At 40.4% G+C, this 12,808-nt stretch overlaps 1 protein-coding gene across 1 annotated transcript in view; it reads right to left on the bottom strand.

Annotated features, from left to right (window-relative positions):
• LOC308295607 (rho guanine nucleotide exchange factor 28-like) overlaps positions 1–12,808 on the bottom strand; it is a gene marked incomplete at its 5' end in the record, with an annotated part of 80,389 nt that overhangs the window by 56,934 nt on the left and 10,647 nt on the right. Inside the window, 2 exons of the mRNA XM_080738657.1 lie at positions 2,769–2,970; positions 4,248–4,431. Coding sequence (XP_080594783.1) covers positions 2,769–2,970; positions 4,248–4,431 — 386 coding nt within the window. The remainder of the gene's footprint in view (positions 1–2,768; positions 2,971–4,247; positions 4,432–12,808) is intronic.

Here is a 12,808-nt window from a genome sequence, read left to right as displayed (position 1 = left end):
TGGGGTGGTCATATGGTAATTTTTTCACATTTGGTCATTTTTTACACTTGGGGGTCCCCCAGGGAGCTGGGGGTCCCTGGGGCTCGGGGGGTCCTTGGAGGTTGTAGTTTGGCAGGCAAGGAGTGTGTGTGCAAAATGTGGCATGGATCGGGTCAACGGTTGCGGAGATATGAGCAGGGAAAAAGTGTGACGTGTGACCACATTTGGTCATTTTTTACATCTGGGGGTCCCCCAGGGACCTGCTCCGGGGGTCCTTGGAGTTTGTAGTTTGGCAGTCAAGGAGTGTGTGTGCAAAATTTGGCATGGATGGGGGCAACGGTTGTGGAGATATGAGCAGGGCAAAAGTGTGACTGACTCACTCACTCACCCACGGACAGCCTGTGGAGGTTTTGGTAGTAAATGCGACCTACGGTCGCAATAATACTTTAATGCAAAGACTGACAAATTGAGGGTTACAAAGTTTATGTGTAGGGTTTTAGATAACATACATTTTAAGTACCGTACTAAGTTTGTTTGTTATTTAAGTTCAATGGGCCTCATTCGCTAAGCTTGCGTATGCACAGATTTTATACTGAAGTGCAAATCCACAAACAGTCTGATACATCATCATGTTTTTGTCCGTGATTGCTTGCATCAGGTACTCTGAAACTCCTCTGGTGCAGTCGACTCGTACAGTATGTGCCACAAATCATGGGTAGCGAAGCTCTTATCAGAAAATGTATTTTTTAAATAAAAAAATAAATTACAATAGTGCCAAACCTGACTGTCTGTTAAATAAGCTATTTCTTGGATGCATAGAAATGATGCAAATTCAAACCGATTTGTACGTTGTGGTAGTTATTAATCTCTATAGCAATTATGAAACTGGTTGATCACATAACTGTTACACAACACTAATAGACTACACATCTTACTATCTGATGAAGCAGCCTGGTGAAGTCAATATCCATTATCCGATGTAGACAGAGAATAGAATTTCCCCTCAGTGATCAATAAACTCTTATCCATAATCTATATCAGATAGAGGCGTTCTAGTATGTCCTGGATCTTTTTCTTCTTCTTTTTTACCTCATTAAAGGTGTTCATTAGAAAAGGTTTATATAATATCCTACCATGTTACCTTTTATGGTGTAAAATGGGGTGTGGAATGCCGCATACATGAACACGCATTTGATTTATGTACAGGTGGAATGCATCATCAGATAAACCTGTGATCCGCACAACTCAAGGTTTTACACCTCACACCTCCCTATTTATTTAAAAAATATACAGTATACAGTAAAATCGATACTAAAACATATTAGGACATTTACGAACAGCTTTATGAATAAGACTTTTAAGCTAGGCAAGCCAATGTTATGTTGTGAAACGTTTGTTTAGCCACTGTCACCAATTGGTATCCCAAAACATGCACGTCAAAACAGCATAGGTATACTAAGCAACAAAAGAGACGGATGCAAGGATTGAGGGAGCAGCTTAATGAAACATGTCAGGAGCATGTCAACGTTGCCCTCAGAAGCTATCATGATGTTGTTTTACTGACTTATTTGACTGTTCCAATGTTCCAGTGGGCTAAAGGCAAAAACTGAAATCTGTAGGAGACATCTTGTTAACCATCTTATCAGTCCTGCAATGGTTAAGACTGAAGTGGTTAAAACAATATCTGCAGGTATTTAAGTGACTTTATACCAGCCATCTTTGTTTATGGTAAACTGAGAGTGTGTGTTGTTAGATTCCTCCCCTCCCCCCTCTGTCCACCACTTTAATTCTCTCTCTCTCTCTCTCTCTCTCTCTCTCTCTCTCTCTCTCTCTCTCTCTCTCTCTCTCTCTCTCTCTCTCTCTCTCTCAGTCATAACTAGAAAAAAAGCGGTACAACTGAAACTCAGGTCAGTTTTACTAAGTGTTAAGTGGTTAAGATGCTGGGATTTCTTTTCTCCCAGCAGTTTGAAATGCATTACAAATTACCAAATCACAGAATGGTGTGTCTGTGTGTCCAGATACTGTATTTATGGAGCTCAACATACATTATCTGCCTGGGCACAGAGACAGAGCAGAACATACAACACAAATGATTCATTAAATGGGTGGCAAATTCAATTAGATGAGGTTTTCCCTTGAATGCGCAGAAAAATCTACTTCTGGCATGGCTACGGTAAGTGCAAAAGATCCATCCAATTCCACATGTCTGATTAATGGCTCATGGTTGAATATATATATATATATACTGTATATATATATATACATAATATCTCGAGATGGGGGTCGGTGGCCATACTTATAACTCTAGGGGGCCTTGACTTTAAAAAACTTTGAGCGCCACAGATAAAGAAACGTTTTTCAGAAAACCGATTTAGAAGACATTTGTTGTGTATTTGTCAGGTCTTAATGGGCTCTTAGTGGTCACTAGTGCAGAGACAGAGATCACCCTCATCATCCCTGTGGATTCAGATTATGGATGGGACGATAAGCGGTATTATCGTTTATCGAGATAAAAAACACTCACTCATAATCGTATCGTGGAGAGCTGCATATCCTGTACCACAGTCTTTCTTTCACTCTCTATCAAATGTCGTTGCCAAAAGAATAGGCGATCTACAAGCTCACAACGCGTCGCAAGCTTGTAGATCTGCCATTTTTTGGCAAATGTTCCGCCCCAAGATAATGGATTTTCATTATCGCGATAATATCGTAAATTGCGATTTCTTTTGTCACAATAATCGTGACATGACATTTTCATATGGTCCCATCCCTACTTCAGCCCCACTGACCTCCTTGAGGAAGTGTCCGTCTCTGAGCCTCTCTCTCAGCAGCAGGATGTCCCCGTGCCGGCTCTGCTGGGACGTCCAGCGCGGGTTCTGACGGACGCTCAGCGTCAGGTTCTCCGTGTCGTGGCAGAACCTCAGGAGGCGGGACCGGTCCGCCCACACCTGGGAGAGACCTGCCGGAGGTGTGGCCAGGGGGTTGGGCGGGCTGTGTGGCGCGCATGCACGCACACACACACACACACACACACACGCACACACACACACACACACACACACACACACACACACACACACACACACACACACACACACACACACACACACACACACACACACACACACACATGAGCTTGCACAAATACAAGTTCATAGCGTGTCACTTTGGACAAAAAACATTCCTGAGTTTGACAGGTGATCCAATCAGGTGTTTAAAATTGTCTGATTTGACATTTGAGCATAAGACACACTTGTTACAGTGTACAGTATTTACAGTATTTGAAAAATCTAAGGAATGCCAATTATCTGGGGCAATAGTACGTTAACTGTAGAACAGTCTTGCTTCTCCGCTCTATATAAGACATTCATTACTGTGGTTGTCTACTGGGCAACCAGAGTATAGTTCTTGCTCTTTATTACTATTTCGAATTATTTATTCAGAGCAACCCCAAAACCCCAAAAGTCCACTGAATTCAATGGACTTTTTTCTGTAAGGTCCATTGAGTTCAACTGACTTTTTCTGTAACATTTTCTGATTGGACAATATAGTGGATTTGCGGATTGCAATATATAGGCAACCACACTTGCAATTTCTCAGAATTGCACCTTTCTAGTTTTATATAACATGTGATGCCTACATACATGCATAATTTCGTCTGAAATGTTCACACTTCACAGATCATTCATTTACATACTACAAGTTACAGTATGACTAGGTAGAGCAGCTCGAGACCGAAAAGAGCAGATCCACAAGCTCACAACGCGTCGCTTTGTGAGCTTGTGGAGCTGCTATTTTCACTACTTCTTAAACATTTGTTTTCTAATTTATAGAATTTCTTAGATTTCTTCATGAAATTACTGAGGGAAAAAAGTTATTGGATTTAGGGGGGGGATGCTTCTTTGAAAATGTTTTGAAACAATAATAATTAAAAACTGTCATGCGCTGTGACAGACTATAAAGACTGCTGTGACGGGCTCACTGTGTAAGCAGCCGTAGGAGCTGGGTGTTGCCTTATGTTGCTTTATGCTTTAACTATTGAAAAATAGCAGATCTACAAGCTCACAGCTTGCATATCTGCTATTTTTGAAAAGTGTGAAAGTCTATACATGTCTTCTAAATCCTTCTTCTCAATCAGTGGTTCTCAAACATTTTCATGTCAAGGACACCCAAAATTACATTTATTTGGCCGCAGACCCCGATTTCAAAGTATGGTGTTCAAGGGACCCCCATCCCCCCAGAAGCAGAGATTTGAGTTACGTGCTCACTGTGTAAGCAGCCGTAGGAGCTGGGTGTTGCCTGCAATGCGTGCCAACTGCAGCGGCGTCACGCCCTCCTCGTTGGGCAGACCCACAGCCATCAGGCCGCCAGGCTGGCACAGCAGCAGCTCTGCCAGCCGACACAGGCCCCAGCGCACTGCCAGGTGGAGGGGAGACTCCCTGGGAGTGGACTCTGGATGGAGAGAGACAGGAAGACACACGAGGGGTCTTAAGACCTGAGGCAGATTCTACTAATGTCTTATAAATAATTTTACAATGATCATAGAAAGGTGCTGCAGAGAGGGAGAGAGAAAGATATTAGCATCATTGGCCCTTGGTTGTAGAAAGTAGCATTATGACTACAGGATACACTTCGACCGCGATGTTCATTAAGTGGTCAGATGGGTGGGCCACAAAACCTTTCCAAGTGGACCCTGATCCAAAACCCGATACTTCTTCACATTTGTGTTTTAATTTATGGAATTTCTTTAATTAAAAAAAAAAAAAAACTTTTGAAAAAAGAGGAAAGAAAAAATTAAGGGACCCACAAAATTTGTCGGTGACGCACAAATGGGTCCCGACCGAGTGTTTGGTAACCAGTGCCATACAGCACCGGTTCTCAACCAGTGGTTCTAGGTGGTCCCCTGCTAAATGATGGACAGTTGGTAACCGGTCCATTTGGTTTCATTTTACGCTCTCAAGAGTTAAATTATTGTTAAACATCTGCATTACTTAAGTCTACACATTTAGAGAACAGGCATATAGAAGAAATGTTCTTTTGATCAATTGATCAATTATCTGTTGATCTATCTATCTCTCCTATGCTACCACATCAATACAGCATGGCATTGTGGACAAAATCCTATTCAACGATAACAAAATCTTCCACATTTTGGGTCTGAGAGGCTAAATCTCATCAATTGGTGGTCCGTGGCTCAAATGCAGAATAAACTAGAAGCAGTGCTCTTCCGAGCACAGGTCTCCACCAGGCCAGACGTCCTGGTGGTGCTATATAGGCCAATGTAAAAAGGGTGGCATGTGTTCTTCGCCAATCTTAGACCTTTCATGGCAGTCGGACGCTGCATGCATGATTTGAGGCATTGTGTTCCAATATGAAAAGTGTAGCATTTATTCCTTGACGTAGTGGGAATATGTGTGGAAATGTCACGGTAATCGCAAGCTGCGTTGATGTTTTGAGGCATTTTGTTCAAAAATGGAGCAATCCTGCAAACTTTGGAAGCCAAAATTAGCCAATTAGGATGGTATATGAAATATCAGACGGATTGGACTTAATCACATGACTATAGAGATACTGTGTACTGATTTGCATGATTGTTGGAGAGAATCTGATGGAGTAATAGCAAAGAATGTGTTTTACATAAGTTGTCCTCCTGGTGGCACTATAAAGGTGAATGTGAAAAATGCAGGGCAAAGGTTTATCCATAGCCTCTAGAGCAGGCTTGTCAAACTCATTTTGGGGTGAGGGCCGCATTGGACGAAAGGTGACTTGATGAGGGCCGGAATGGTATAACCAGCCGCGGATCGGATGGCATGCACACTCGCGCTCTGTTTTTTAGTTTTCGTTTTTTTCCTGTTGTCTCAGTCACTGCTATAGCTAGCATTATAGCAGTATATCATTTTCCAAATCGTGTTAATTATTAAGTAAAATAGCTACTTTCATTATTGGTGTTACAGTTGCAGCCTACAAGAAATTTGGTACGAGAAATGCTATTTGTTTAAGTGCCAATTAGAAAAAATCATTTGATAATAGAATAATTATTTTTATTTTATTTTGAGTAATGAACAATAATGGAATATTCAGAAAATATCAGTGAATAATAAAACTTTTATTATTATTTTTCAAAGTTTTGAAAAATAAGTAATTTTTTTAACATAAATTTTCATGCCTAATATGTGTAATCTTTGAGTAGAGTTCGGATATTGCAGGTATGTTCAGGTATATTCATAGCCAGACCCACCCTCCCCCCATTCCTAGCAATGCTGTCATCTTCAGAGAGAGAGATTGCTGATCACTTAACATTCCAATCAATCAACTCAATTGCCAGCACCTGGTGGCTGATTGAGGGGAGAGAAAGCTAGACTGCAGAGAGCATTAGTTGATTACTTCTTTAAAAAAAATCATAACTCTTGACAGGAATGGGCTAGAGACTTACTTTTTTTTCCTAAATGCTCAGAAATGTATGCTCTACAAGCCTGGGGCCGGATTGAATCATCTCGCGACATCCCTGCTCTAGAGAGTTTGCATACAAAGTTTTCCACTTATCGGTGGAGTTAAAGGTATATTCAGGACTTCGCTTTCATTCAAATAAAAATAAAATGTGTACATTTTCCACTAATGCACCTGACTATAATGTGCGCTGACCATATACGGACTTCCACCCTGTCCCCTGTTACGAGCATAGCTCGCTCGAAATTTTCCCGTTCGCCACAAAGATCTCCACCAATCAGGATAGAGTATGGCCTCAGTGCGCGTTCTAGTCTGTTCCTCTGCGCGTCCACCCTTAGTGAAGCGCGGGTGCACAGTTCCTCCATTCTGTAAACAATGGCACTGGAGCCACTACATTACATTCCGTGGCAGTTTTAACTGCTTTAACTTGCTATTTTTTAATTTACTCTTTCTATTTCAAGTCTCTGCTTGTATGTTTACTTTATTTCGCGTTTGTTTTTTATCGATTAGTGTCTTAGACAGTTTAACTTTTTACAAAGGGAAGAGTTTCAGGAAGCTGAATGTGGACAACAGGCTGAGAGATGCTGAACAAAGAAAGGAGGTAAATAAGAAATATTTTATAATTGTCAGAGTGCAGCAATCTATTTCCTAAGTAAACGTTTGTTATGTGGGTTTGTCATTGGGATCTTTGAAGGGTTTGGGGCTATATTTCTTGTAAAAAGTTTCGTTTTAAAGTTAGCCACATTGTGGGTGAATCCGCCCTAAAACAATACATTGATCTAATAAACAGGGGCCATTAAATGAGACATATGTCTTGTCTATAACTTGTAAATGATTTCAATGTCCACACAAAGGACAAATAGACTTTACTTGTAAGTTACTTCAGCCCATAGCTTCAGCCATGAATAAACACAACGTGAGTCACAACATACGGCTGACGTAAAACGCATCTACAGAACTACTTTTAGCATCGTAAGGTACATTCACAACATAGCCCATATTATCAAGTCATCCTATATTTTATACCTCTATGATATCAACGCCGCATTTGTTAGACCCACGCTTGCTATTCCAGAAAGATCTGAACGTTATTGGTGCATAGTGATGTTTGGAGGGGGTCGCTCAACACCTAGCTACTTACAGGAGGTCTATTGATATGCATAGGTACTGTGCAATGCTTGTTTCTTTGTTCAAACATCCCATTGTGATACTAAAGCCTTAGCGAGGTGCGAATTGGGGGGGTTTGCATGTCAATGCATACAAGTCTGTAACTCTGGACCCTGAAGGGTTCATTTGGTTCCATTTGTACACTGTCAGATATAAAGGGAGACCTTGAAATCTGCTTTGAGAAACACTGCACTAGGCCATTAGATCAATGTATTGTACTGTACTGTTTTATGACAAATTGTAAAATTTACTTTTGTGTCTATTTTAGTCTCACCAATCTAATCTAAGCATCATCTCCTTTATTTCTATACAGGCTGAAGAATTTGATGTCTGAAGAAGAGCAGCTGTACATCCGATCACACTACAATTATGACACCAATAAACGTTGAACATTTGAAAAATATATATGTATATATAATGAGGCAATCTATACACACAAATAGGGTAGGCTATTCTACAGTCTGGAAGATGCTAGACTCCACTCCACTTCCCATTTTCACCTGCAAACCGTTTCCTAAATAAACAAGTTTTGTCAACCTGAAACTTTTTTTTTTATTACAAATGCCAGAAATGTTATGCAGCTAAACGATATGATATTGCATTTAAACGGGGTTTCATACCAAAATGCTTTAGTGTATGAAACAATACAATATAGCGTTTTCACAATGTTTACAACTTCCCATTATTGTAAGCTTTCAGAGGTCAGAACACATTCAAATAACTTACCACATACAAAAAACATTTACCATTGACTAGATCAAAATGAAATCGAGACATTACAGTTTATGTATATCAAAGCATCATTTTATTAATCATGTTTAGATCATGTCAGTCTTTCATGCAGATCATTAGTGATGGTAACGACTGCTCAGAAAATAAAAGCCTTTTAGTTAGCATTATGTATGCTTTCTTGTTGTGCTCTTCACGAGCGAAGATCAATCCAGATCAACAGTAACAGCGATGATGAAACAAGGTACCTGTATGAAAAAAAGGGTAAAGAATGATTAGATTAGCAGTCATAATAAATGCCTCAGTCTATTGAATACTGCAGTGTTATTCATTTATCGTTAGACCCGCAGCATAGATCATTTAGCAGCTCCAAAATTATTAATCCAGATACAGGGTCGTCGTCATGTTGGCTTGTGTGGACATACTGTGTCAAAATATATATTGTTTTGCCCCAGACATAATTTACCAGACAGTATTATTTACCAGAGAGGCAGAGCGCTAGCCCTGAATGATCAAACAGGTCTGTAAATCAAAAGGACCGTAGTGTTCGGGTTAGTTATGATGGTCCAAATACAAGTTTTGAGTCTGCTAATCATTATGCTGATTGTAAACTACTGAACTAATAAAATGCCAGTGCCTGTCTCGTATAAATCAGTATCATACATATTCTAAAGCTGGAGAAGTAGGCCTACCGATACTCAGTAATTGTGTCTTGTGATCAAAATGAGAACATTATAATGGTGTAATAAAAAATATACATTTCCAAAGCTGTAAGGCCAGTAAGAGGACTATAACACGGCCGCATGCCAAGCGATACGGTAGCGTTAGTTAAATGTAATTGTTACATGTCTAAATATGTTTGCATTTGTAAATAAAGATGACTTTTTATTTCACTTACCGATTGGAATGTGTAGAGCTTAATCGATCCATGCTGTATAGAGTAAAGATGTTAGTTTGTTTGTTTCAGTTTGTTTACATCTGGGCGCCATTACAGGAAACTGCTGGGCAAAGCGCGTTCTTGTGATGAGGCAAAAAACTCCTCTCCCGCGCCCTCTGCTGGAGAGGAGCCACATTTTCATTAAACCTGAATATGCCTTTAAAGGTAAAAACACAAATTGCCCTGTTATAGCGCCACCATGAGGCTGATTTGAGAAATTTGAAGTGGCATTTCTTCCTCTGCCTAGTGGGAACGTGCACGTCCAATTTCACCAAGATTGCACGCTGTGTTCATGATTTGAGGCATTTTGTTCAAAACGGAGCAATCCTGCAAACTTTGGAAGCCAACTGTAGCCAATCAGGATGGAATATGGAAAATCGGACATATCCATGATGATCACATGACTGTAGAGATACTGTCTACCGATTTGTAGGATTTGTGGACAAAATCTCTAAGAGTAGTGTACAGAAATGTGTTTTGCAAACATCGGCCTCATGGTGGCGCTAGAACAGGGCCATTTGACGGTTCTGGGAGCATCCAGGGAGTGTTTGTGTTCATTTTGGCAGCGACCGGGCCAACAGCGTCGGATATTAGCTGGTAACAAACTGGAGGACACACGGATGCACGGACGGACGGACAGGGGCGAAAACATACTCTCCCCCATGCCTTCGGCTGGTGGAGACAATAATGGATCTTGAGAAGAAAAAACATTGAAAACCACCGCTGCATAGAGCATATGCAGTCAACGTTGCTCCGTTTAGATTTGCTCAAGCTGTCTTCATCAGGGTAAGCATTTGCACAGCCTTACCCATTTAGACCAGGAACGCAAATCTGTGTCACTTTAGTCTAGATTTGATTCACTTTAACCATTTTGTTTTATGCTAACTATTAAAAAAATTGCAGATATACAAGCTCACAGTGCTGCACCGAGTGCCGCGCTGCGAGCTTGTAGATCTCACTTTTGTGCATTCTTTTACCCGATTCTATAAATGTCTTCTAAATCATTCTTCTCAATCAGTGGTTCTCAAACCTTTATATGTCAAAATTACATTTATTTGGCCGCGCACCCGCATCTATAATAAGGCGCTGCGAGCTTGTATATCTGCTATTTTTCAATAGCTAAAGTATAAAATAATTCCAGGTCTTAATAGGTCAAAGAGCTTTCTTCTACATGGGTGTGGCTCTGCAGTTACGTGTTCAGATAATGAGTGCAACGGATATAATCCATTCCCAGTTGCTACCGATAATCACCACCAGCTCTCAAGGCATAATGCATAATATAATACAAGACAAGACAAAGAAATCATAACAAAGAAAAAAGAAAGGCTAAATCAATTTGATACCTGGTGGCAATCGACCCTGTTGTTTTCAACTCTTTTCACATCAAGGACCATTATGTAGTCAGCATTTGAGCCACGGACCAGCATTTGATTAGATTTAGCCTCTCAGACCCAAAACTTTTAATATTTTGTTGTTGTTGTTGGGTAAGAACTTGTCCACAATTCCATGCTGAATTGATGTTGAGAGATAACAGGCAAACGTTGATCAAAAATAACTATTCTCCTATTATGCTAGTTTGTAGATTTCTTGTGAATTAAGTAATGTAGGTGTTTAACTTTTGAGAGCGTGAAGTCTTTACACACTTTACAAGATCTACAAGGGTCCATTTGGTTTACAAACTCTCAATCATTTAACTGGGGACCACCTGGAATCCCCTCAAAGATCACTGGTTGTCCCCGGGCCACTGGTTGAAAACCACAGATCTAACCAATGTAACTGTACTTACCATTTCAGATTGTTTATTATTTTTATTATTTCATGATCTTTCCTCATTGAGTGAGGCACTTTGAGTTGCATTTTATGTATGAAAGGTGCTATATAATTAAAGATAATTAAACAAAGATCATTTTGCCTTGAGAGCTTTATCTAGAGCGATTATCTTCTGTAACTGAGAATTATTACACCTGGGGCACACAGATCATCTGAAAATGTGACGTGAAAAGCCACACCCATGTGGATCACTGCTCTTTGAATTTCAGTGCAAATATTTGTACTATTCCCTATTTGAATCTTGCTTCCAGCGACAGCACCTCATAAGGACCGTGGTGTGCGTCTACATACTCCCTTATTGAAGTCATTCGTTGTTGTCGGGTGGAAAACCTTGTATGTCCTTTATTAGACATTACTAATCAGTTGCCTGCACCGGTTCCACAGAAGAAGTTTGCCACCTAAAGGAAAGGAACGATGCCTGGTTTTGTAAAGAACTCTCAGAATCTAGAATAATGGTGGTTCAGAAGATGTTGTAACTGGACATTATTGGACAAAGAACAACTAAAGCCGATGCGAAGCGATGTGTTTGTAATATTGTCTCCAGTCTTGTATGACGAAGCAGGGCTTTCTTTACTTACTTACTTAGGAAAAAAAACACTTACAATTTTGTAACTTGCCGACAGTGACGATATCACCCACCATGTGTAAGCATAAGGATGAACTTTGAGATTGCACTGTGACCTTGTGACCTTGAAAAGAAAACAATATCACAGGTCCTGAGTCTGACCAATTTATCTACCAATTCCAGTTGGATTAAAAGCTGTCTATGTTATTGCTGTGACAGTCAAACGAACAAACAATACACCTGTTCCACTGGGTGAAGGTGGAAACAGTCTGCTTGTGGAGCAGGACAGCAGAGCCCAGAGATTGCATGTTTAGAAAGCGGCACTCGTCACGGCTACAAAAAAAAAGCAGAACAAGCAGACATGTCATGGGCCATCACAGAAGCAAGAAGATAAGAGGAAGAGGGAAGTTGAAAGCAGATGGGATGACACACAGCGAACCTTGTCTGTCTAAAACCTTGATAATTAACCTCATTACCACAATCAGTCCCAATGTCTCTCCTCTTGTCCCCATTTTGTCAATCTCCCCTGGCATGGCACTGAATACCTCTGCTCCACTGACCCACTTTAACGTAATAATGGCCTTTCAACAAATCGTAGGCACGTTCTTAAATGTCTTGACTGTCACTCACAGGGGCACAGTCGAAAAATGTCACAAGGCAAGCTGATTCACGCCATAAGGACTGTCCATACTTTCTCCGAAACCAAACTTTTTGTCGGAAAGGTCCGGTTCAACTACAAAATGACATTACTCGCAACTTCTTAAAAGCATTACATCGAATTAGAGTTCAGAAAGCTGCATGTCGGAAAGTCGGAACTCTCTGATGAAAAGTTCAGTTTTGTAGAAAGTATGGACAGGGCGAGGCCTATAAACAAAAGGGTGTAAGGAAGTCTGCAGTTTTTATTACTTGCGCCAGCAGAGCGCACAAATACTGCTTTCGGCTGCGTATGTACGTACTAAGACATTGCCGGCTTATTCTGTCTAAAAAGACATATTTAGCCACTTTTACGCATGCCCCCAACCACTGAAATCAAACTACTAAAATCGCTAAAACAATAGAGAGCAGTAAATTAAAACATTTTAACACGCTTTTCTTTTCTCAAATTACAATCTAAAATATGAACCCTTGTTGTAAAAAAACAAAGTTGTCATTTA

Source organism: Nannobrachium achirus (genome assembly GCF_963921795.1).
Source record: "Nannobrachium achirus genome assembly, chromosome: 12".
Classification (NCBI taxonomy): Eukaryota; Metazoa; Chordata; class Actinopteri; order Myctophiformes; family Myctophidae; genus Nannobrachium; species Nannobrachium achirus.
This window is presented reverse-complemented; position numbering and strand designations above follow the sequence as displayed.